We start from the raw sequence: 27,021 nt of genomic DNA on the forward strand, positions 1-27,021 counted from the left end.
ATAGGTGAAGGTTAATGGATCAGAAATCATTGCAAGCTCGGAAAATTTTTGCCACAGGAAATGCACATGTCAAATATGAGAGTCCTATCTTTTCTCAATAAAATTCAAACGCCATGACCAAGGTTAATGATTTTGAAAAGTACATCAAACTTCAAGGTGAAGGTCACGGGGTCAAAAACCATAGTGTATTTAGAAAGGTCTTGTCACAGTTAATACACATATTTAATATGAAATCCCCATCTTCTCATTCAAAAGTTATCGCTGATATAACGTAATGTTTAATTTTCTTTTAAAGTAGATCAAACTTCAAGGTCACGGGGTCAAAGATCATAGTGTATCTAGAAAGGTCTTGTTAAATCAGACAAAAATCATGTTTTACAATAAATACATCAAATTGAAAGTGGGGAGGCCAATTGAAAGTAGGGAGGGGGGCTAAACCAACAAAAAAAGGTAAACCCCAATTTTCATTGCCTATATAATGTTTATCTTTGCAAAAAAGTGGTGTTTTCTACGCCTTTGGGACCCATGGCATGTTTAAGTTTTAAAACAAATTAATTATGTACAAAGATAATATAATTTTTATTGTGAGTGTCAGGGAAGTTATATCTATTACATGTATTATAATAATTTTTACTAGTACAAAATAACCAAAAAAAAAAGACGTGTTAGGAGTAGTACAGCCGAATAACTACGAGGGGTGATCAAAAAGTTCGAGAACTATCTCTATATTTACAAAACTGCAATTCAGATCAGAATGAAATTTGGCACACAAAGAGTCATACACATGTTCTATAAATAGTATATGTAATGGAACGTTTTGCCACGTGTATGTGACGTCACAATGTGAAAATGACGTCATAAGGTAGATCACTTGTGACAAAAAAATTGTTGACTCAGTTGTATTCGAGAAACGAACGGCTGTAAAAATAAACGTATATCTTAGAAATTCCTTCGTGAAAGTTTATAATAATTTGTACACGGTTTATGAAGACAAAAGATTTGCCACAAGTTTTGTCATTAATTGGATTGATTGTTTAGGTGAAGGAAGGGAGATGTTTAAAAATGATGTTTGTTTTGTTGCCCGGTGAAAGCAAGTTGGGAGAGAGACGTGTCCTTTGTTAAGCAATTTGATTTGAAAGATCGCCAACTTACAGTTAGAAAAATAGATAAATATCTTTACAATAATATAATCATCAAATCCCTAAAATATCATCTACTTTAGACTTTAAACATATCAGATATGTTAAAGTGAAGGCACCCATGCTTTATCCACATGAAATAAACGACGCTCAAAAGACAAAGGACTTGGGTTTTGAAGGTCACCATGCTCATTCTACAAAAGGATATCATTATCCATCCAAATTATTGCAGAGGTTAGGCCATTTCTGACAAATGGACTGTTTTTGTTGCAAAAAATAACCTGCATGGTAAGAAATATAAGAGTTAGAAAAAATTTTAAGCTTCTGTGACAGAACGCTAAAGAGCATGTCACGTGATCGCCTATATCACGTGATCCGCGCGTGGACAGACTGGTTGCAGATGTGCATTAAAATAGGAAAGGGCTACTTTGAATTATTTTCAACACTGAAACCCCATATCATTTCTTTTTCGGAAGTTATTCAATTAGTTCGCGAACTTTTTGATCACCCCTAGTATATTAGATAACACTATATACTCAAATATAATGTTAAAAAATTCATAAACATTCTATCAATTTCACATTTGATCATTTATTTTTTTCTGCACTTTTAAAGACAGCTTCAACGACAAAAACTGCATTTTGGAAAACATTTTGAAAATAAATACATTTAACTTGCTAAATTTACAACTGAATATCAGTCCTTCGTCGTGATTTTTAACTGTTTTATTATCGCAGGGTGAAGCTTACCCCAATATCACACAGGACATCGTTGAGAATAAGACGTAAAAATTAAAATTTCTAATATGTTTACTTTTAAAATGTCAAAAGTTAATTGTGATCGTCAAATTTCAAAATATTGAAATTTAATATTTTAGTTCAAAAATCTAAACTTTCAAAACAGGTTTTAAAATTTTAATATTTTAGAATTTTACCTTAAATATTTAAAATTCAAATTTCCAAAAAAACGATTTTTGTATTTTAAACGTTTGACTTTTTATTTAAACTGTTTTCACACAAATTTGCTTAACAATCTTAAGTTTAGTAAATTTTGTAATAGACACAAATTCAAACAATTCAAATTTCTAAAACGTTTTGGAGTTTTAAAATGTTAATCTGTTATTTCAAATTTCTAATTTCAAAAAGCGGTTAAATTTTATCGTATATATACAAAGAGAATTTAATATTTAGAAAAAAATATGAAATTTTCAAAAATTTGAATATAAAGAAAATTTTTACATGTGTATTTTTACCAAATTTAACAAAATTCAAATTACCAAAAACTGATTATTGGAATTTACAAATTTTTTTAGTCACACATTTTTGATAAAATAATATAAATAATAATTACCTTTTTATTAATTGCCACATATTAATTTTTTTTGATTATTTGAAATTAGCTACAATTTTACAAAATACCAACTGAAATGATTGATTTTTGAAATTTAGAATTTTGATTCAAATGAAAATCCAATAACTTAACCCATATAGTTTTTGATAAATTTTACTCACTTTTATAAAATTTAAACCAGGTATGGAATTTAGAGTGTTATTTTGTAGGACATATATTGATCTTTTTATATAAACTCATGGACATTAATAGAAAAATTGTTGATAATATAAAAGTTAAGATTTGTCACTGAAATTTTAAATTTGTTACCTTGCTTTGGCTGTAAGTTAGAAGTAAATTTTAAATATATTAAAATCTCTGGTTTGTACTTTTCAGAAGAAAATAAGCACATAGTTCCCAACTGATTAAAAACAAAAGAAATACAAAATATGTTTAAACTATTTACAAAGTTAAAAATCTAAATTCCCAAACATGCCAATCTTCATGTTTTGAATTTTGTAATTAAATTTATATTTTACCTTAAATTGCAAAAAAAATGTTTTACAGAGTTTTCTTGAACAAATGAGGAAAAGCATCGATGAAATGGAGTCAGAAGATGAAAACTTGCTGTGTGCCCTTGCGATTCTTATCATCTGCTATCGCTATGAAATTCCTGTGACTGAGGAAAATAAGATTGATTTGCTGAGAAATCTTGTTTTACAAATTGATGTTGACAGGAAAACGACGAATTTGAAAGATGTATACTATGAATTTGAAAATGCTATAACGTAAGATTTTTCAAGTGATATTTTAAAAATACACAAAAAATGTAAAATGCATGAAATCATGTACTTTAATATATAGCCCATTGGTTGTGTTTTCCTTTAATTAATGGGGATAAAACACCTTGTATTATTAATGTTAAGTTCAGATCATAAGACAGTGTGATTTTAATGACCACTTTGTATTTTTGAAAAAAAATCGAACCTATTCATGAATTTTTTAAAAAAGATGACACAACAATCCAAAACCAAGTGGTATGGGTAATGATTATCATACAATGACCACAAGGGAAAATATTATCCAAAGGCCATAATTCCTACGAAAACGAGGCCATTTTCTACGTAGAATAATTATACTGACCAGTTGTAATATTCTTCGGTAGTCACTTTTCGTCGTTACCGGAAAAATATAAGCCTTACGGCAGCATTTCTGCTGTTGGTTTTGTCAAGGGAGGTAACTGGAATGTTTTTATTGTTCGTGTTCACAGTTCAATTTTCATTTTCAGGCCTACTCGCAGTTGAATTTAATTTAATACGCAAGGTTTGACACTTGGTAAGATTTTTTTGTCAGTACTTCATTTAAATGTTTTCTATAATTGTTTATTGAGAACAAAAAGTTGATGTCATGAGAAAAAATGCTCTGTTTAGTGTTTTAGCCAGCGTTTCCTCGGTATTCGGAAATTTAGTTTTGTTCATCAGTATTCGTAATTACAGGGATAGACATTAAATTTTATATTCACTTGTCCTTCGGGCAAGTGCGCTACAATTTTGACTTGTCCGAACGCAAAACTTGGTTGCCCAAAATTTAAAGAAGAAAATGCCAGTTACTATATCTTAATTTGTTGTTGTAAATTACTAAATAATAAAGAGTGACAAATTAATTCCTATTTGAAACTTAACTGGCGGAATTTTTTTTATATATGACGGTGATGCTACATTTTTAAAATATATCTTAACAATTTTTCTGTCATTTACTATCCTGTAAACACAAAGTTCAGTTTATTGTTTTGTTTATAAAATGTTTCTATCAGAAATATCCACTTGCCGGATCGGACAAGTACATCAAAGGTTTTACTTGTCCCGGTCAATCGGACAACCGTTAATGTTGATCCCTGAATTAAGAAGTAGGCCTAGTCAAAGTACTGTAAGTCGGTATGCTAAATCAATAATGACTTATTAAGTGATAAAACATTTTCTTTTATTCATTTTTGCATTCTGTTTACTTTTTCATGGCCTACTACTAAGTATAATTTTTTAGAATAGAATACCACAATATTTATTCAACCTATTTGGGCCCACAGTGGAGCAAACAGACGAACAATTGTATTGTATAATGGGGAGAGAGAGTTATCTATCTACTTGTAGGATAATAATTGTAATATGACATAATGTCTCAGCCTAGGCTTTACTACTACATGTATATAGTCTGTACTATATTAACATTCGAATCAGTGTAATTTTATTTATGAAATCCATTAGAAATCTACGACATTCAAATCTCTATAAAACACGCAAAACCTTGTCACCATGCGGATTTGTAATACACAGTAGGTATTACATGAAAATTTAAGTAATGTAGGAACACTAAAATACAGTTTTGCAATTTAATTAAAAACTTTAACCCTGTTTAATAAACGTAAAAATACAACAAATGTGCATTTAAAATTAATTTGTCACTTTTTTCCCTTGGAATGTTTGTTTGCGTTATTTAACTTTGCAACATCATAAACGGTTCTTACATCTATTGAGCACATCAGTTTTGAAAGGCACTAAATTCACATGAAAGATGAATGAAATAAGCATTTATGAAGAAGGAAAATTAGAGAATGTAAATATAAGCACTGATTTCATATTTTTTGATGTGGTCAGTCCTAAAACAAACCTGGCATGGTATTCAATTTGTCAGCATGGCCAGGTGTGTTACAGGACCGACGATATCCAAAAATATGAAATCTCTGTTTAAGGACAGATGATACAAACAAACTTTTGTCAAATAATTTGAAAATAATGACTTGAGTCATGTTTTGATAAATAAAATGAACAAGTTTCACTGTGTAGTTTTTAAAATTTTTGTGAAAATTTTACAAAAATAGGATTTGAAGTGAAAAATATTTGTATAGATTAATAAGGATGGTTTCAGAGTGGTAGACTTGTGCACATCATAGAAGGTTTACAATTTCTTTATACTCTAGAAATATATTATTTGCATCATTTTCAATGAAATTAGGCCACAAAATATATACCAATCCAGGCCGGAATTAAAAATATCTTTGTTTCCCCTAACCCGACCCTAAATTCTCAAGTTGGGTCGGTAGGTAGGTAAACAATTTTATTTTCTGACAGCAGCTTTGAAAATACATACTAAAATTTAATGGAAAATTACCTTTATAAATAAGAAAAGTACAAAAGAAAGCGATGTGTGAACAAAATGCCGAAGTATCGTACATATGCCGTTTAAAAGCAAAATTCATGATTAATTAATTCACAACTGTTATTTAGTTGAACTTGTGAAATATCTCACGCCATTACATTTCTATAAATTGAATAAAATAGACAAGATTCTCAAATACGCAAAGACCAGACATATACGAGTATATTTTTTCAAACCTTCCATCAGCCTTCAGAGCTTATAGATGATCAATGTACTTTTTAGAGGGCCATGAGATGTGCAGTAGTTCTGGAGCATTTTGCTTTGGAGTTAAGAAGTAAAGTGGCTAATTTTAAATCGCAGGTTCAAATCCCAATGAGTAACGTTGAAAACTGCCCTTCAAAGGGGACCATAAAAACTTATGTGCAGTGTTGCAGAAGATGCTGGCTCAAAAAAGATCCGCCACTGCTTAATAGCAAAAAAAGTGTTGAGTACGTCTAAATTTGGAGTAATGGGGAAATGTCGTCCTAACAAATCTCCAAGAGATTAAAAGCAAAGAAACAACCAATCTTGGAGGGTCTAATTAACGAAAAATACACTGAACGTCTCAGGAAGCTGAATCATGATTTCAAAACTATTTGGAAAGAGTATGTTAACAATATTTAATTGAACCAAGCCGAATCTACAAATGATAAAAATGCTGTATACAATGTCATATTCATGAGTTTAACCACTAGATATCTAGGCATGAAGAAAGGACATCTGAATTATTTTTATCAGGATGAATATGCAGACATATTTACAACAACTCCTATGGATTCATAATGGCATATAGTAAACATAGGAACATAGATGAATTGGTTATTAGATCAAAACTCAAATTAAATAAAATGCAGTGAAATTAAATGATGTGTTCACTAGGTGGGCCCTGTATCTACCCAAGAGGCGGGCCTTACCATGTATGACGTACCTTAAATTCAAAGACAGGTTTGTTTGTTTGTTGTTTAACGTCCCTTTCGAAAATTTATTCACTCACATGGAGACGTCAAGACACCTCCGAAACACTCTGAATTAGTCATGGTAAATTTTATTATCGAATTGTTTCAAGATTGAAGAATTCCATTTAGCTAAAAGCATAAGATTGAGACGTCACTATTGTTTTATGAAGAACTTATGCCATGTTATCACACCTGGACGTCATTTTGTTTCCAACAAATGCTTGAAAATCACATTAGAACAAAGGCGGTCGTCTGATAAAAACTGATTTTGATGAAATTGTATATTATAAAACTTGGTTAACAATAAAAAAATATCTGAATCATTTTATTTAAAAAATCTTTTCAGTCGGCGCGATTTTATTGGGTCAGTCGCGTTAGGGGAAACAAACTAAGGTATTTTTTATTTTGGCCCCAGGCATCCATTTTTTTTTGTTTGTATCATCTGTCCTTAAATGTTGTTTTCTTATATAAAAATCTGCATTTAAAAGTTGGTTTAATAAGACAACAAATTCAGAATATTCATTTGAACAGGTCAATATTGTTATGGCAGTATCAAATTAGGAAAAGATTTTAATTTTTAGAATCATCATGTGATCATTATAAAGGAGACTAAAGATGCAATTCATCCTAAGGTTAACTTGAGTCGAAGTAATGACAGTCTCACAACTGGGTAGAATTTCATTTTTACGGCATTTTTTAAAACGTTTTCTTTCATTGATCATGTTCATTGTTTTGAACTTCCACTTTTTTTTTTTCCAGAAGTGCAAAGATGGACAACTGTCTCTATGAAACTATGCAGTACTTAAAGAGATCATACTCTCACATTCAAAGAAGCTAGTGACCCAAATCATCATGTAAAAAAATGGATAAGGATTCTGAGAAGATATTGAAAGATGGACAACTTGAACTCACGGTATCCATAAAAAATGCTGATCATGAAAACCCATTGATCAATATTTCAAAGACGCCAGCAGAAATCCAAGGGCAAGGTCAGTTTCAGCCTAATTTTCCTTCGGATCAGGAATTCGAGGATATACTGAACTTTTTGCCAAGCGAATCTGTGAGAAATGGTCTTAAAAATGAGTTTTTAAAATCAACACACGTAAATATTGATCAGAGTGCTGCAGAAGGAATGACAAATAATTCCTCATTGACTTATCTTCCTGATAAAAATAATAGCAATTTAAGACTGCCTAATGGGTGTAACTTTGCATCTGATTTACCTTCGGAGAAGAAGGAAAATTTGAAAGTAAGAAATCGCAGGAAACCCCAGCACAGCATGTCTAAAACAGAACTCTATGATCATGATGATGACGGTTTGAGTGATGATATTGAAAAAATGTTAAATGAAGAAGCAGCAGTGTTTGAGAAAGACAAAATGACTCACAGCAATAATTCTGATGAGGTAGATTTAAGTGGCCTTGTTGGAAGATACCATCAGAGAATAAAACCAGATTATGTTCAAGTTGCTCAGAGCACCAGTGTTGTGAATGAAGAAATAAGCAATGACCAGGAATCAATACAGAATGCTGGCTATCAGTGCAAATACTGCCATATTGTATTATACGATTTGGAATTGTTTGTGAACCATTCAATGACTCATCAAACAGAAGATGACGATGAAGATCTCGATGATGGCGGATCATCAAATCAGGTGGATGATGCTTCATTTCCTACAAAAGAGAACCAAAGGGACTTTGTTTCACTTCCCATCAACAATACTTCAGAAAGAAATGTTGATAACAGTTTATCATCGAATCTAAAGCTAGAAGATTCTGCAAAAATGGCTGGCATCGAGGAAACAAGACAATTATCAGATATGAATATTGGAAGCTTTGTGAAAAATTTGGTGGCAAGTGAACATATAAAAGGAAAGAGGGGAAGAAAGAGGAAGAATCCCTCATCTTCAGATGTTTTAAGTGGCCCCTCTGTCAAGTGTCCCATTTGTTCCAAAGCATTCAAAACAAGAAATAATTTAAAAACCCACATGTGCAAGTTTCACAGTGACAGAAAGGAAAAGATTCAGGAATTCTTTGGGCATGGTGAGAAAATGAAAGAGAAAGCTGTTTGCTGTCTGTGCAGTAAATGTTTTATTTCTAAGTATGCCCTTTTGAGGCATATGGACACGCGCCATGTAGGAGAGACCTATGTGAAATGCCATATTTGTGACAATGTTTTTGAAAATGATGGATTACTCTTGGATCATGCAAATAAACATCACCGAGATGGAAACACAAAACGAGAAATGACTTTTTCACCTGCAGAACCTAATGTCTGCAGGCAAACTGAAGAAAATCCAGAGGACCATTTTCAAAACAAGCCTAGAGAATATCACATGGACCAAAACCACATAAATCTTTCAGCAGAAATCCAAAACCATACAAAACCATTCAACAACCATGCTCAAGAAAATCAACAAGAAGAAGAGAACCATTCCCTTGACACAAATCATGACCAACCAAATCATGGAAAACCACCAAGAAAGTGGGAAAATGGAGAAGAAGAAAATACCACCTCTCACTATTTCCAGAAAGATTCTGAGAGATTTATTGAAGACAATTTGAAGCCCACTGGCATTACCTGCAATGTGTGTTTCCTACCTTTTGATTCCCTGGGGAAGTTTGCCCTTCACTGTCTGACCTCGAGCGACTGTTTGAACTGTAAACAGTGTCCTGTGTGCCAAAAAGTCATCAACTCCAGTCTAAAAGAGCACTTAAAATCTCACTCAGGTATGAAATATCTATTGCTTGTAAAATAGTTGATAGTTCACAGTCACTCTTAAAGTATATACCGTATAAGTGGAAATTTTAGCGAGACGCAATTTAAGCAATTTTTAACTAAAATCTGGTATTTTATTTTTAGCGAAAAGTATATTTAGCAATTTCAAAATGGTAACTAAAGAAGCTATTACAATTTATATGCAATTTTATTTTTAGCAATTTTAGCGATGTCAGCACCCTCGCTAATAATGCCAAAATTAAATCCTCGCTAAAAATTCTACTTATACGGTAACTGCCTGTGACAAAGTACCAAATTATCTTAAGAAATGAATTAGTGTTAGTGTCTGTCAGTGGAATATGAAATTTTAAAATTAACAAATTAATTAACATGATTAAATAGAAAATAAATTAACAGATATGTATGTCATATTAAAGTTATGCATGTACATAAATACATGCACACATGGTCACAGGTGCAGTGTTTGTAGTTGACCAATCTGACCACAACCTCAAGTAAACTTTTATGCATGAATGTAGGATTTTCAGTGATTCATAGATTCAAACCTTGTTATCTTTGTTTCATAAAATACATTTCTCATTATTTCTCATTGTTTAGATGATCGACCCTACCAGTGTGAGATCTGCCAGGCCAGCTTTAAGAGGAACCATCAGATGAAGCTACACAAGCAGACTGTTCACTCAGACCTCAGACTCTACCACTGCGAACTGTGTGATAAATCCTTCAAACGACGCGACAAACTGACCTGTCACTATAGGACACATTCCGACGACCACCCCTTCATGTGCACGGAATGCGGCAGTGTCTTCAAGTGGAAACACCACCTCAAGCGCCATAAAGACAATGTCCACGCAGATAAAGCCACGCAGCTGAAGGCTAGGAAGTTTTCATGTGATATTTGTGGGAATTGTTTTAAGTGGCGACATCACCTTAAGAGGCATTTGAGGAACGTTCATCACGTGACCGATGAGTCGTGGGATCCGGATGACAGCAAAACCTCCCTAGATCTTAGTTTGATGGAGAATGAAAGTATGGGTTTAACAAATAATGGGAATAGTTTTAATACAGAATCAGATGATGAAAACGGTGATGAATCTTAGGTTTATATATATTGTGTTTTAGAATGTTTGAAATTGACTTTATAGATAAATTGATTTTTTTGTTACATTTTGACCATTTAAATTAGAGATGTGTTTAATAGAAATTCATACAAATTTAATATAATGTACAGACTGATATAAATCATGAAATTGAGAAATTTATTGTGGTCTTAAATGAAAGTTTTTTAGCTCACCTGAGCCGAAGGCTCAAGTGAGCTTTTCTGATCACATTTTGTCCGGCGTCCGTCTGTCTAGCTGTCCGTCTGTCCGTCTGTCTGTCTGTCTGTAAACTTTTCACATTTTCGACTTCTTCTCAAGAACCGCTGGGCCAATTTCAACCAAACTTGCCACAAAGTATCCTTGGGTGAAGGGGATTCAAGTTTGTTCAAATGAAGGGCCACGCCCTTATTCAAGGGGAGATAATTGGGAATTAATGAAAATTTAGTGGAATATTTTAAAAATCTTCTTCTCAAGAACCACTGTGCCAGGAAAGATGAAACTTATGGGGAAACATCCTCAGGTAGTGTAGATTCAAGTTTATTCAAATCATGACCCCCGGGGGTAGGGCGGGGCGAAAATGGCCGACCAAAGTTTTACATAGAAATATATAGGAAAATTCTTTAAAAATCTTCTTCTCAAGAATGACAAAGCCATAATTCATCATATTTATATGGAAGCATGCTCAGGTAGTGTAGATTCAATTTTGTTCAAATCATGACCCCCGGGGGTAGGACGGGGCAAAAATGGCCGACCAAAGTTTTACATAGAAATATATAGGAAAATTCTTTAAAAATCTTCTTCTCAAGAATGACAAAGCCATAATTCATCATATTTATATGGGAGCATGCTCAGGTAGTGTAGATTCAAGTTTGTTCAAATCATGACCCCCCGGGTAAGGGCTGGGCCAAAATGGCCGACCAAAGTTTTACATAGAAATATATAGGAAAATTCTTTAAAAATCTTCTTCTCAAGAATGACAAAGCCATAATTCATCATATTTATATGGAAGCATGCTCAGCTAGTGTAGATTCAAATTTGTTCAAATCATGACCCCCGGGGGTAGGGAGGGGCGAAAATGGCCGACCAAAGTTTTACATAGAAATATATAGGAAAATTCTTTAAAAATCTTCTTCTCAAGAATGACAAAGCCATAATTTATCATATTTATATGGAAGCATGCTCAGGTAGTGTAGATTCAAGTTTGTTCAAATCATGACACCCGGGGATAGGGCGGGGCCAAAATGGCCGACCAAAGTTTTACATAGAAATATATAGGAAAATTCTTTAAAAATCTTCTTCTCAATCATTTTCTAAAAAATAGCAAATCCATGATTGGTCATGGGACTACTTTTGGATTTAAACTTTACAATAAAAAGCCATTTTATACTAGTCCTACCCTTGGTGCTCAGGTGAGCGATGTGGCCCATGGGCCTCTTGTTAGAAGAAGTACTAGTGGCAATTTATTCATTTCAGAGTTATCTCTCTTAGTACAGGGTCACATTTCCTTAAATGAGAAAGATGGCAAATGTGTTTTGAAAGGGATCAAAGTAAAACTGCTGGACCAAATTTTTTCCTGATTTTTTTTTAGGTTTTTGGAACCTATTATCAAAAGAAACCAAACAATTTTTTTTCATAACTACATCATGTACATGTATTTGCTCCTCTTTCCCCAGTCAAATTTTAATTCAGAAATACTTTAGAAAAAAGAAAAAAAATCTAGATTTGAATTTTTTTAAGTGCCTGTAAATTTGTTAATTTAATCTTGTTTCAATTAAGACCTTGGACTTATTTTGAAAATAAAAAGTTGGGAAACATTCGGGTTATTGGAATGAATCATACAAGTGTAGTTCTACCATGATAAAACTATTGTAATATACCTCATAGCTCTTATATCCTTTATTTATAGACTTATATTGTATATATTGTATTTTATGTCCTTACTGCTGTGCACTGAGTAAATTACCATTAACCAAGTGCTACATGTATAATTGATTAGTTTTATGATCTAACACCCTAACAAAAGGTCACTAGTGCTGTAGCATATGTCTGTAAGCAACTTATACCCTGTACATCAATCTTTTCATGTTTCATAATCAATATATTTTTGTCCACTGTCTAAGGCCTTTCCAAGTTTTTTTTAAAGTCTATATATGTGTACCTTGGATTTGGCACCCCTTACCCCTGAATCATTTTTGGGGTTAATTCTTAAAATGACCTAACTCTTATTTAATTTATTTGTTTGACTGTTTGCTTGAATGTTTTACATGTACATCTGTATTAGTTGTTAAGAATTTCCAGAAAAGATTCCAGATATCTTCTTGTATCTTAACAAACCTATATTTTTGTTTTTAGAATACACACAGAAAGGCTGGTTCTTGTCAGCAATATTATTTTTCTTTCTTTGGACATGTTGGATAATACCATATTTGTACAATAGAAAATATTTGTTATTAAAATTTGTTGATTCTATACATATCTATTTAATTAGCTTTACCTAAATTTCAATGATAATCTTACTCCTCTATGGATTATTTATATTTATATTAAAGTTTATTCATTTAAAAAAAGGAAAGAATGTACATGTATGATGCTAAATGTAACTTATAGGAACTTGGGAAGGCTTAAAAGGTTCTTTCACTGATACAATAGAATATTTATAACCAAAGCAAGTTGTAAGAATATCAATATTATAGTGTGGTTAACTTGCAAATGAATTTAAGTGAAATTCAGAGTTATTTGAGATTGAAACATTTTCATGAAAAATACAGTTTCATTTGTATTTAATATAGTGTTTGCTTGATAAAAAGAACTTAACTGATTCAGAATTGTATAGTCTGTACAAAAAGTCGGGTCCAATGTTTTTTTTTTTTTTAATTTGAAAGGGGGATTATCCTGTATTTCTCACTCGACTGTTTCTTTTTACCTAAAAGTTGCCTCCCTTTGTATGCAGTGAGCCTCCTTACTCTGGTACTATGGGACCAATGTCAATAAATCCTGAATTTAATTGTTTCTCGGGAAAAGAGGGGGGAGGGTAAATTTTGTTCATAGCATTTCTTTTTTCTTCACATTCGAAGAATGGAATTAGACCATTAAGGAAAAACAGTTTATTTTGAATAGTACAGGGATTGGAATTGTTCAAAGTATTATACCAATAAAGGTATTCATAACACATACAAATGAGGAAAAGAAATTAATGTCATGTAGATGATTAGCATTATGAAACTGTGGAACCATATATTCTGATTCTTGTTGAAGATTTCAAAGGTTGTTCTTTTTATTATTTCGTAATGAAATTTTTTACTATAGCATATTTCTTTATACACTTAATAATTTGTTACAACTTTTTAAAAAGAAAAGTTGGATAAAGAATATATTAGTAGCAATTTAAATGTAACCACATTATTCCATGATATGCATGTGTTTTACATTCATGTAGACCATCTTTATTTAAAGAGTTGATACATGTAAATGTTTTGTCATTCTCTAGTTATATATAAAAATTTATTAGGACAAGTGATTTAGTGCTATTTAACTTTGTTTTTATATCAAATACAAATATTGTATCATACAAATTTTTTAAAATAATTTTTTCAATTATTATATTATGTAGCATTATACTAAGCAATAATAACCTTTATGTACTTATTCTGAATGGTTTTGTTCATAATGTAATACTACATGTAATCTATGTATTACTAATGAAGACTTGCTGAATCATATGAAATTAAATGAGAACATAAAACTTCATTTTCCTTAAAATTTTATAAAATGTCCCACCAAGTGGAGCATTTCCTTCCTACCACGGCACCCCTGTTCTAGGATTCTTGATGTTAAAGTGATATTTTTGTATTATGTACCACGAAAACGAACACAATTTCTTTCCAGAACTTCAAAACGTGAAACAATGATCTGCGGTATAAATATCTACAAATTGCTGCACTTTAAAAACCGGAAAAGCTTTTGTTATACATGTATCTTTAATTTTAAAATTTACATTTTAGCTTTCATTATCAAATCAGGTTTTAATTATCACTAACTGATGCTTTTTTTAATATAAGTATCTACATTGTACAAGGTGCATGTTGCGAAAATTGCTAGTAATTGAAGTAATGGTCATGTAATGTATTACTTTACAATGTAATTCCTCCCAAGCCTGCTAGTCGTTGATGGATTCTAAACTGAATACTGGGATGCCGCGATAATAATAAGTTTTCAGTACTCATTGTACCGATCACAAGTTGCTGTATTGTGTTGCATGAATTCTTTGTTCTTGGTGTCAAAATTGAAGTGCTAATTTTATATTCTTATATCTTATATATATTCGCATTTGCCTTTTTCGGCTAGGGAAATTAAAGTACTCACTAAATGTGATTACGTATATTAAGAAGGATTTCATTTAAATGGCCGGTTATATAAATATAGACATGATTGTTTCAAGTTCTTTGACAGAAACACATGAAATCCGAGTTAATTCCACTTTCTGTTGAACTACCGAAGATTCTTGCAAATATTTCCATATTTCACACTACAGACCACTTGGAGCCTGTTTTACAAAGGAACTTACGACTAAGACCAAAGATTTTAGTTGATTGTAAAATTTTGTAAAATTAATGATTATGTTTGAATTTGTGAATATAAAAACATATTGTTAAATGGTTTTTTGAAAAACAATTATATAAATTTTCAAATTAATGTAACATAAAAAACATTATAAGCAGAATTAAATTTTGGTCTATAAGTCTTAAGTTCTTTTGTAAAACGGCTCCCTGCTGGCTAAGGTACAGCTCCAAGAATGTTTTTGAGAAGTAAAATATCTTCTTTTTTTGGAATGACCCAAAAGTGTCCTTTCCTGCACGAAATAAGCATTTAAGAGCCTGACTCTTCATTCTTGAAATAAAAATACAAGAATTTGGGATATAGAGACTTTATAAATGAATGACTGCATTGTTCTCTATCAGCGAAAAGATAACATTTACATTATAACCAGTTCTTATATTCTTATACAGCATGATAGAATTATTTTGTTTAGGAAGCACCTGCAGGAATGATAATTCTTATCTGAGTGTATAAAGCAGTAGGGATAACACTTCTCCTTGTCAGTGTACCATGTATTCCTTAGTGTTTTTCAGTTTTTCTATATTCCCAGTTGTCACATCAATAGGTAAGTCAGAGATTATACATGTACACTTATTATACATTTATTGACTGGGTTCGAGGGCAAAATGCTTTTTGTCGGACCCAAAAACCCAATGTTTGTCTGCGCCTCGTTTGGTTGGAGGGTCGACATAACGCATTTTGCCCGAGGACGTTTTGTTATACCTTTAATTTTATTATTAATTTGTCATGCATAAATCTTGTACTGTATTCCGTGATGTAACAAGAGGTTCTATCACTGTCGAACACCAACGAATGCAAATGAGATTTAGCTCCGCGCATTGTGTGAAGTAATTTAAGCGGCCCAACAAAACATAAACAAGTCCAAAATCTCACACAGCGGTCAAACATCGATTTTTTAAATAAATGCTCAATAAAGGATCAGAATTGTTAGACATGTTTCGTATTGATTGGTATAATATAACTGTTTTTTTTTCAATGGATGGCACTGTAGTTCTCCAGACTGTCAATATATTTTTTTTCTCGAAGAGCTACAGTTCTGCAGCTATTTGCTTATCTGATAGGGATATCGATCGTTATCAAGTTTAACAATTCATTATAATTAACTGTATTTGTAATGTTATTTATTTCAGTCAGCCCTGTAAGTGAATATGTTCATGTTCCTGGTAAATTCATCGCCCCTATTCCATCTCACTCCATAAAAGTAGAAAAAGATGTCAGTCTGGAAATGTGCGCGGCCAAGTGTACGATCTACTTTCGGACGCGGCAGTTTCCCTGTTATGCGTTTGAGTACACAACCGGAAGTAAAATGTGTGTTTATACAAATATGACGACATTACTTGTTCAAGATGGTTACCTTGGTCTCCATGACAACATAAGGGTAGACTTCTACGAGAGATCAAAAGGTAAATCCATGCATCAAAGTTATTTGACACTAATAAAATATGAAGACGTAGAAGTGCAATAAATTTAAAATTCAAATTTCTTAATAACTTAATTTTCTTCGTATCTTATTGTTTAAACGTACATAATAATTTATTTTTATTGAAAATAGGATAACCTTAAGGTTAATGTCTTCGTCATTGGACACTGCGTCTCAGACCAATGCTTTCGTCATTCTTTCTTCATTCTTGCAAAACAATTCATTATAAAAAAAACTGTACGAATAGGAAAAACAATCACAAGATTTATTTGGTCTTCTTTATTTCTCTGCAGCATCTTACAAAAATCTGTTTCGTAAGATCCCAAATTCTGCCCTGAGTAAACAGAGCAGTTACTATCACATCAAACAGAATTCCAGCCTGGATGAGTGCTCCTTTCATTGCGTAATAAGCCACACCCATAGCTGCATGTCTTTCTCCTTTAGCCACGCCTCCGGCACGTGCGGTCTTAGTAACATGTTGTATACCAGTCAATCAAATGACACAGGACTGATACACACACATTTACTTTACTGTATATGTCCACCAAATTATAACAATACATCAAGGTTACAAGTGGCGAAGGCCGTTAGCATATCCTATATTTGATGTCCCCGGCATACCCAACAAACTAGACATTTACTCTTTATTTTATATATACATTTCATTGTGAAATAAAATTGTAAATGTATATTTAAAATATGTTATCCAAAATATTGAATTTATTTGTCAACATTCATAAAATAAGATAACCTTCCTCTTTTCCTCCCCAAAATTTACATTCCAGTGGAATTATCGAGAAATCAACTTACTTAAATTATAATACAAATGTTTGAACATAAAATAAAAATATATGGTTAATGCAAAATAAATGATTGAAGTGATCATTTGGTAAGGTTAGTGGAGGTGACAAAAAGGACAATAAGCAAATCATCACTCTAAGGAGGCCGATGTATCATGGAAATTGCTGTCTTAGCCTTTACGCTGGTTTTGACATATAAGAAAATCTATTAGTCTACATCTTTAAAAGAGCTTTTGAAATTAATAATACAGCTGTTGAACAATTATATATATTTTTTTATATTAACCTATGTAATTATCATGCATTTTCTAGCATGGCCATGTAACGCCACTTTGGCTTCAAACTACGCCCCTCATGCTATTGCTTCTCTGAAGTACCCGTATATGGCCATGTTGGATTTGGACTGTCATGTGACCATTCAGGCGCCTCAAAACAACAGAATAACCTTGACATTTCCCACTGTTTACTTCAAATCAAACGTTTGCAACGAACTGGAAGCCGGAATAATGATACACGATGGAAATGATGAAAGCTCTCCATTAATTGCGAGGATCTGCGCTGTGGCAAGTCGACTTTATGCTGTGAACTCATCGTCAAGCAGTTTGTATGTCAGATTTAGAGCAACCCATACGGCCATGGCATTTCAAGGAATCTACGAATTCAGTAAGTTGTTTTTACCTTATTAATCATTGAACAATATTTCATGATGAACACAATGTACAATGTGCAAGATTAAAATTGAATTTTAAATTAAAGAAAAGTAGGTTCATTCATTAATCCGAAAATTGTTTTGCTTAAATACATCTAATATCATTCTTTTAGCGATAATATCAAAGCTTGTAGTGTGTAAACGATAGGTGTTCAAATTTAGTCAATCAAAATATATAGTTTGAATACATTATTCAGGTGAAATTGAACCTGAGAGAGACCCTTGTGAGAACAATCGCTGTGGAAATGGAGGGACCTGTCAACCATTAGGACTCAACTATAAGTGCACATGCGTTCCTGGATTCACGGGAATATTTTGTGAAACCAATATTGACGATTGTTCCAGTAGTCCATGTTATTTTGGGGGCACATGTGTGGACCGGGTCAATGACTATTCCTGCGAGTGTTTGGGTAACTTTACTGGAAAGCGATGCGAGAGATATTTGGGAATGTGCGCAAACAGTCCGTGTAAACACGGTACCTGCTACACCACCGGGAGAGATACCTATGGATGTCAGTGTGAAGAAAGCTACGTCGGCAAAAACTGTGACGTCAGGTTCCATCCGTGCCTAATGAGACCATGCAGACACGGGTCGTGTGTTGATTCCGGTAATAATTATCGCTGTATATGTGAAGCTGGCTACACAGGGAAATACTGTGAAATTCAGGTCAATAACCCTTGCAACCCAAATCCATGTGTTCGAGGAGATTGTATGATATATGCTCCCAACCATACGTACTCATGTGTTTGCCAGTCGGGCTTCACAGGAAATTTATGTAATTACGTTATCAACCATTGTGAGGGAGTTGATTGTGGGTATGGACACTGCGTCTCAGACCAAACCGGATATAGGTGTCTCTGTGACAACTTATACGAAGGAATCAATTGTAGAACTCCTCGACTCTGCCGGGGATTAGATTGCGGAAACGGAACTTGCGTCATGAATTTGACGTCATCACCTAATGTCTACTGCAGGTGCAATCCAGGATTCGAAGGGAAAAGGTGTAATGTTAAAATCAACTTTTGCAGAAATTCCCCCTGTGTCAATGGCAGGTGTGAAAACAAAGATGGTGGTCATATCTGTATCTGCAATAATGGATTTACAGGTAAGCAGATGTTCTTAGTTTAGATGCATGTACCCATAGAGTTACACATATCACTTGAGAAAAAAATATGACAAAAGAAAAGTGTATATACCATTACCAATTGCGTTTTTTAAAAAGAAGATAAAATTTCATTACTGAGTGAATCACTTTTCACCTTTGCACTGCATGTTTTATGATTTATTTGTAAAGATATTCTACTTTATTTAAATTTTCTCCATACCAAATTAAGAAAAAGGGCAAACTCTTATGCATTTTTTTTCTTCAAAATATCAAGTTTAAGATATAAATTGAGCATATATAGAACTCTTCAAAATAACATAATGACTTCAAAGAAATTTAATTCACTAATTTTAAATTCTCTTTTTTTAATCACTGTACATGTATATAATTTTCATCACTTTCCTGAATTTTCACGTCTAATATCTCCAGGAGCCTCTTGTTCAGAAGAGATAAACCCGTGCAGGGAAGCGGACTGTGGGTACGGGATTTGTCAGGCTACTGCTAACTTTACCCACCACTGTATCTGTGCTCGGGGGTTCGCCGGTCTACAGTGTAGACAGGCTACAACTTCAACAGGTATACATGTGTAACAATGGTCAGCGTCATGTGCACAAGCACAACTACAAAAGGTATTTTGTTGCCCATCGTCATGTGTATACAAGCACAAGTACAACAGCTATAATTTTGTTGCTTATCTTCTTGTGCACAAGCACAACTACAACAGGTACATGTATTTTCATTGTTGCTCATCTTCTTGATTACACGCGCCTTAATTTATTACTTGCAACTTCATTGTTGACAATCAATATTTCAGAAAATAATTAGTGCAAATCTTAATTGTTCAAATTTAGAATTCGAATGTAAATACATGTGCCTGTCTAATAGTACATTCTGATTGCTAGTATAATTATTACTTCCGTATACTCGGAACAGGAGCAGTATCACAGTACGAAATAAAACTTAAATATTTTGATACCAAGCCTTTCTGAAGACATTTTCGAATTACCAGATTTGAAAAAAACTTCACAGCAAAATTTTTTTCTACAGCTGATGTTTCTCCAAACCCATGTCTGAATCAAACGTGTCAAAATGGCGGTGTGTGCAAGCCCACTAAGTCTGGTCTGTATGTCTGTCTGTGTAGACAGTATAACGGAGTCTTCTACACAGGGAAACACTGTGAGCTGTCCTATACGTATTGTGATTCCAATCCATGTAAAGTTGGACAATGTGTTTCACAGGACGGCTCTTACAGGTATATAATCTGGAAAGCAAATTATTTCTGTTTACGATAAAAATTTTCTTTTAATTATTAAACATTGTATGAATTATACATTGTTTATAAGTATTTATACATTAAAATCTCGTGACCTAGAATTAAACAGAACCAAGATTAAATTTGGGGGCATCTAGATATCAGAGGTAGGGAGGATAAAATGCTAAGAGAAAAAATGAAATGTACTAGTCTTCTAGTCAAAAGAGGATTTTGAAATATAACACCGATTTTCGATATATCGGTTTTTTAGATAATAAAGTTCAACTGTATTTCATATAAGCCTTTAAGATACAATGCAATTTTTAGCAGAATAAAAGTTAATAGTGGTCAAAGACTTGAAAATTATACATATAATTTTTTACTACATATTTCAGATGTGTTCTACAAGGAAGCAGTAACACTACAGCTTCTCCAGAATATTTAACAGGTACATTATTTCATTTCAATTTAAAATTCATTAAATTATAATATTTTAATATTTTTATAATTTTTTTGATGCTTTTTCAAAATAATATATTATATAATTTCAAGAATTTATTCGAAGAAAATAATTATGTGAATAAGTTACATGTATATACATTGTATTCATTTACAATCATAATAATATAAGTTGATTGCAGGTTCATATAATTTCTCTCTTTTACTCTCTTTCTATTTCCTTTTCCTTTCTATCTTTCTCTATCTCTCCTTGCAAGAGTATCGCAAAAACGCGCGCGATTTTTTTTCAACAATTAAGGTAAGGTTATCCCTTTTACAAATAACCTTTTACATAATATCAGTGATACTGATCGAGATATTGACATATGATATTTTTTACTGCTATTATATGTAGGACAATTATGATTACTCTTCTATGCTTTATAAAAAATTGTAAGAGCTAAAAAAAATTTTCTTTTTATTTATAAATACTAGTTTCCATTGCCTGTGACATATATTTAACTTTCATGTGTTTTTCAATATTGATGGTTTTTACTTACATATTCATCAACAATGTGTGGTTGCGTTCATTTTTAATTTTCCATGGACATATCTGTTAACATGCAAAAGCAGTTCAAAAGACTGAATACACGGGGACCAATTCAAAATTTGGTAAGAAATTGCACATCAATTTTTGCTTACATCCACTTATTTAGATATTAAAGTCAGAAGGCGTTTTTCATAGAAGTAAAGGGTTTCTATGATATATTTGTTTATTTTTTTTTATTTCCTTGTGTATTGTTTACTTCATGTGATCCATGATTTTTAAAAAAAAAATGAATTTAGTTGAATTATTTTAGAAATTAAAATTATCATAATTATTTTTTCAGGGTTTAAAAGCTGATTTCTTCATCTTGAAGTTCATATTTGAATTGCCTGCAGGGTTGGCACTGCTACAAGTACTTAGCTGGCATCAAATTTTGAAATTTTGTTGTACATGTATATAAATTTTAAAACTAAAATATTCATCTTGTTTTCTTATTTATACAGTTTAAGAAGAATTTTTATATAAAGCTTTTATAAACAATCGTATAGCGTTTGCTTCAAACGAGATCCCAAATGACTGCATGTTTGGAATATCCATAGCAGCCTTTTCCACCCTCTAACCAGGTACACTTTTAGGATAATGATAGTTGGTACATATTGATTCAATGCGGACTTAGTAAACTTTCTGCAACAGCAGTAATTATATTTATTCCTTCCCATACATACACCCAAAGAAAGCATTTAAATAATTAAGTCAACAGAGTAGTAATTTTCTCATCTTAGTGATCTTAAACTGTTCAATAGTCAGGAAAGTAATGTTATTGTCATTGACTAACACGAATTTTATTTTCTGTATTATAAACAAGATGTGTTTTTGATACACTGATGCCCCCGTATAGCAACATAGCGAAGATTAAACTCTTCTTAATGCAAATTAAATATATCAGTACCCTAAGTAGGGTCTTCTCACAAAAATACGATCGTGAAATATGAAAGCCTTAGTACCACCTGTTCAAATGTTATGGCCAAGGATTAGTTTTTGAAAGGTTGGTAAATCTCCAAGGTTAAGGTCAAAGGGTTCAAGTTGTTGATTTCTTTAAAAAGGTCTTGTCACAAGTATTACATATGTAAAGTATGAAAGCCCTAGCATTAACCGTTCAAAAGTTATGGGCAAGGTTCAAATTTTAAAAAAGTAGGTCCAAGGTAAAGGTCAAAGGGTCAAATTTCTTGATATCCAATGAAAGGTCTTCTCACAGGAATTATATATGTGAAATATAAAAGCCCTAGACCTTACTTTCAAAAAAATTATGGTCAAGGTTATAGTTTCATACGTACGGAAATCTACCAGGTCAAGGTCAAAAGGTCGATATTGTTGATATCCAATGACAGAAAGGACTTCCTACAAAGAATGTATACTGAAAGGAAAAAGAAACGCAGGGTAAACTTTTGAGGCAAATTAAATTTGTTTTTCTCAAAATATGTTTTAATTTTCCTATCTAACTTTTAAAGTCATCTTACAAAAAGATATAACCAAATTCTCATTTGAATTTGTCTAATAATTCATGAGTTTTTGAAGCTCAAATGACGATACCCCCCAAAAGTGAAAGCTCTCATTATCTTCAATGTCTCTCCCGTGCATCTGTCAGAGCCTTATTTCTCCTTTGCATCACAGTTCCTCATAGTGTTTATATTTCAAACCCTGGCTATATTTGGCATGAGTTACCAGGCAAAAAAATAACTCAAACGGCGCGCGCATGCGCCAGTGAGAGGTATACAACAGTAAGTTGACAAGCTCAAAAAACCAAATTGCGGAATTGTTTTCTTTCAAATTTCGTATGAATGTAATGATTATAATCGTCTACTGTATAAATGGATGTTTCTGTGGTATAAGGTGGCGATTTAAGAGATGGCAGGACGAATAACCCGCTCTTAACATGGCTCTGTTTCACGTTAACGTCATTGTCATGGTTGATTGAAAACCATTCCAGACCCTCTTTGACAACGGGTAACAAGTTTTATGGGGGAAAATTTACAAGAAACTGCTTAGTAAATCGTTGATGCCTTTTTCATTAATTAGGTAATGCGAAAACAAGACTCCATTAAAATTCCGTTAACTGTGCCAAGATAAACTGTGTCAAGAAATTCATAATGTCTATTAATATTGAAAAACGATGTTTATACCTAATATGCATCAAATAATGCAACAGGATTTGTTGACAAACTCGTCGCTATCAAATTGCACATGTTTTGGCCTTTTTAGTATTTTCCCTACGTGACGTAATAAATTTTACGGTTGAGAAATTCTGAATACAGATTGTGGTGCACAGTAGCTAAATTTATCTTCTGACAAATTTTCGTAATTTTCGGTCATGTGGTCAAAATTTTTTAGAACATTATGTTACCCTGCGTTTCTTTTTCCTTTCAATATATATTTGAAGCATAAAAGTCCTAGTATCTACCATTCAAATGTTATGGCCAAAGTAAAAGTTTGGAATTTTTGTGAAAAATTGAGTCAAACTCCAAGGTCAAGGTCAAAAGGTTTAATTTGGTAAAGAAAGGTTTTGTGACAAGGAAAACACGTGAAATAAGAAAGCCATAGCTCCACGTAATCAAAAGTTATGGACAAGGTTAAAGTTTTTGCAGAGAAACAGACAGACAGACAGACGGACGGACACTATAAAAACTATATTCACCCGAATCTTCGACTTAGGGGGCCGCAAAAATGGAACTTATGTATTTTTCGAATGTCGTGAAATTGTAAGGAAGAAAGTACCTTCAGTTCAGCAACATCTCTCTCTCTCTCCACGAGCATCTTTCTTTATTTTAAGACAGAGATTTTAAGCACCGCATTCGAAAATACCTGGCCTAGGTAGCCCTGTCAATCAAGTGCATGAAGGTCCATCATTGGATGCTGGAACTTGATTGACATTTACTAATCAGTCCATATATATATACCCTATATACCTTGATTGACTCTCGTTGGGACCCTCAAATTAACTTTGATCCTTTGATGTTTACCAAACAATTGAAGCTGAATTACCATTAAAGTTTTCAGCTTTATAATACATGAATTAATGCCCTGTTCACACGGGGAGTTTAATTCAATGCCCTTTTCACACGGAGAGTTTAATTTGCAGTAAATCAATGCGAAGTAAACTAATGCGAATCAAACTAAATTCACACGACAGCTAATGCGAAGTAAAATAATGCGAATTTAAAAAAAAAAAATACTTTTGCAGCCCGGCGTCAGCACGGCTATTATGACGTCATTTGCAAATCACGTCACCTTATGCTAATGCAGATCCATTTGACTTAATGGCAAAGTGTCTGTATTCACATTTTAATGATTTACAAACTTTTCCTTAGTTTTACAAACTTTTCATTAGTTTTTCACTCAAAAATAGCAATGTAAGTACCTATAGCTGACCACCGACAAGTGGCATTTGACTAAATGTTGCCATTACGCATGCGTCAAAATTTAATTCGAATTAGCTTCGCTTAGCGTTCACACGGAGCTGATGCAAAGTAATTTAATTAAGCATTGAATTCATATTTTTGGCTGTCTTCGGTCCTATAACACACCTGGCTGTGCCGACAAATTGAATACCGCGCGTTAGCGCGGTATGATAAATTTGTCGGCACGGCCAGGTGTGTTATAGGACCGAAGACAGCCAAAAATATGAATTCAATGCTTATATTTACATTCTCTAATTTTCCTTCTTCATAATTGCTTTTCTCGTTAACATTTAATGTGAATTTAGCGCTGTTCAAAACTAACGTGGTAAATAGACTAAGAGCCATTTGTGACGTCAGATGACGTTAAGTGACGTTGCAAAGTTAAATTACGCAAACAAACATTGCGATTAAAAAAGTGACAAATTAATTCTTAACGCACATTACGTAAAATTCTACGTTAATTTTTCAGGGATGTAGTTTTTCATTAAATTGAAGTAAAACATTTTACATTTTGGTGTTTCTAGAGTATTGAAAATGCATATAGTTCCTACTGTGTATTCTAACGCGCGGTGACAAGGTTTCGCGTGTGTTATAGAAATTTGAACGTCGTGGATTTCTAATGGATTTGATAAGGAAAATTATACTGAATGTAAATATTGCGCAGTAAACTAATTCGAAGTAAACTCATTCGCATTAAATTCTCCGTGTGAACGCTAAGCGAAGCTATTTCGCTGTAAACTTACGTTTAATTTGTGCCCTGTTCACACGGAGAATTAAATTCGAATTAAACTTAAGTAAATATACCTTTAAATGATAAATGAAAGGAATATAATATAATTTACATTTAAAAAAATTAACTTTGGTATGTAATGGTTAGGGCCGTGGATGTTGGCCTGGATAGCTCAGAGAGAGAACCTGACTAGAGATACGGGTTCCATTCCTGGTCCAGCCATACATTTTCTCCTTTCCTGTTACAGGTACAAAAAAACTTCTTTTTTGCAAATGAATTTCCGATTATTAATTTAAATACGCTATACCTATACATGTTATAGTGGAAATGTTATTGATTAAATTTTAGAGCAGCACAGTGTGAAGCAATTAATTGAAAAATATTTAGGAATGTTTCTAATCATGGGTCACATATTTCCCTTTGTTATTCAGATAAGAATGGCATTTCTATGGTCACACCGCTTTATTAAGATTAGGATAGGATCTCTTTTCATTTAATGGATGAGATCATCACATACACTAACACCTAAAATAATCTTGAATTTGTATTTTTTATATCATAATATCCTTTTTCTTTAAATGGGAAAGGGTGTTTTCTCACATTCAAAAATAAATCAGTATAGATTATTGAGAGAAAAAAATCTTTACATACAACTTTTTACTTCTGATTTAAAATTGTCTCCAAATCCCAAACATAGGTAAAGTTTTACATTTGGGTATTTCACTGTGTATTCAATCATTTCCTGTGTATAAGGATTAAGAGACATCTAGATGACCACAGGTAGACTGGTAGCCCCAAAGCATTCACAATTGTACAAAATAAGCCCCTCTCTCACCTGGAATTCACCACCCGGTAAAAAAATTCCTGCCTTTATAGGTTCATGTTTGAAATTTTTTAATTTGCTTCTCCAAAACCTCAAACACCCTTGAATGTTTGAAGTGTTTCATGTTACATTTGTATAATTACTTTCAGTGTTCGCAGGCTACACCATTAATGACAATTTTTATTGAAGTATTGATTTACCGATATTAAATTCTTTCAAAATATATTAATTAGTGACATAACAATCTTTCAAGATATAATTAAAGAATTTTTTTTAACGTTCAATACTTCTTATGATAAATTTTTTATGGTAAATTGTGATTTATTACAGAAAGCAAGTGATTTTTTTTTTTAAAAAATCAATAAAACTTAAAAACGATGTGGATAAGTTTAACCATACAGGGGATACATAAAAAACTGATTTGAGGAGTGAATACTTTCTAAAAAAATTTCAATTTCTTCGAAATCATAAAGCAGAGAATTATTGTCAATAATTCTCTTGCATGTAACTCGCTGGAGTTGCATATGTAAAGTCCTTTTTGCTTATATCTTGATTATTTTACAACAGTGCCAAATTATCACGTCAGTTAAAACAATCGTGTGGTGACTTTTAGAAAAAAAGAAAGGTTTAGATTTTCTCACATTCATACATTCCATCATCAATTAAAAT

The 27,021-nt window shown here is 32.6% G+C and overlaps 2 protein-coding genes across 2 annotated transcripts; both read left to right on the forward strand.

Annotated features, from left to right (window-relative positions):
• Nucleotides 1-3,689: 3,689 nt before the first annotated feature.
• LOC134276850 (zinc finger protein 714-like) lies at nucleotides 3,690-10,638 on the forward strand. Its single transcript, XM_062759137.1, has 3 exons — nucleotides 3,690-3,803; nucleotides 7,376-9,345; nucleotides 9,953-10,638. Exons 2-3 carry the CDS (start codon nucleotides 7,479-7,481, stop codon nucleotides 10,453-10,455), a joined length of 2,370 nt encoding a protein of 789 aa, XP_062615121.1. The 5' UTR covers nucleotides 3,690-3,803; nucleotides 7,376-7,478; the 3' UTR covers nucleotides 10,456-10,638.
• Nucleotides 10,639-15,561: 4,923 nt separating this feature from the next.
• Nucleotides 15,562-20,918, forward strand: LOC134276825 (neurogenic locus notch homolog protein 1-like). The gene is made up of 8 exons (XM_062759115.1): nucleotides 15,562-15,616; nucleotides 16,203-16,475; nucleotides 16,786-17,031; nucleotides 17,605-17,955; nucleotides 18,199-19,107; nucleotides 19,537-19,683; nucleotides 20,155-20,359; nucleotides 20,755-20,918. Exons 1-8 carry the CDS (start codon nucleotides 15,562-15,564, stop codon nucleotides 20,846-20,848), a joined length of 2,280 nt encoding a protein of 759 aa, XP_062615099.1. The 3' UTR covers nucleotides 20,849-20,918.
• The last annotated feature ends 6,103 nt before the right edge of the window (nucleotides 20,919-27,021 follow it).

This window comes from Saccostrea cucullata, unplaced genomic scaffold (genome assembly GCF_032062105.1).
Source record: "Saccostrea cucullata isolate Sc308-1 unplaced genomic scaffold, CSIRO_AGI_Scuc_v1 ctg1039, whole genome shotgun sequence".
Taxonomy (NCBI): domain Eukaryota; kingdom Metazoa; phylum Mollusca; class Bivalvia; order Ostreida; family Ostreidae; genus Saccostrea; species Saccostrea cuccullata.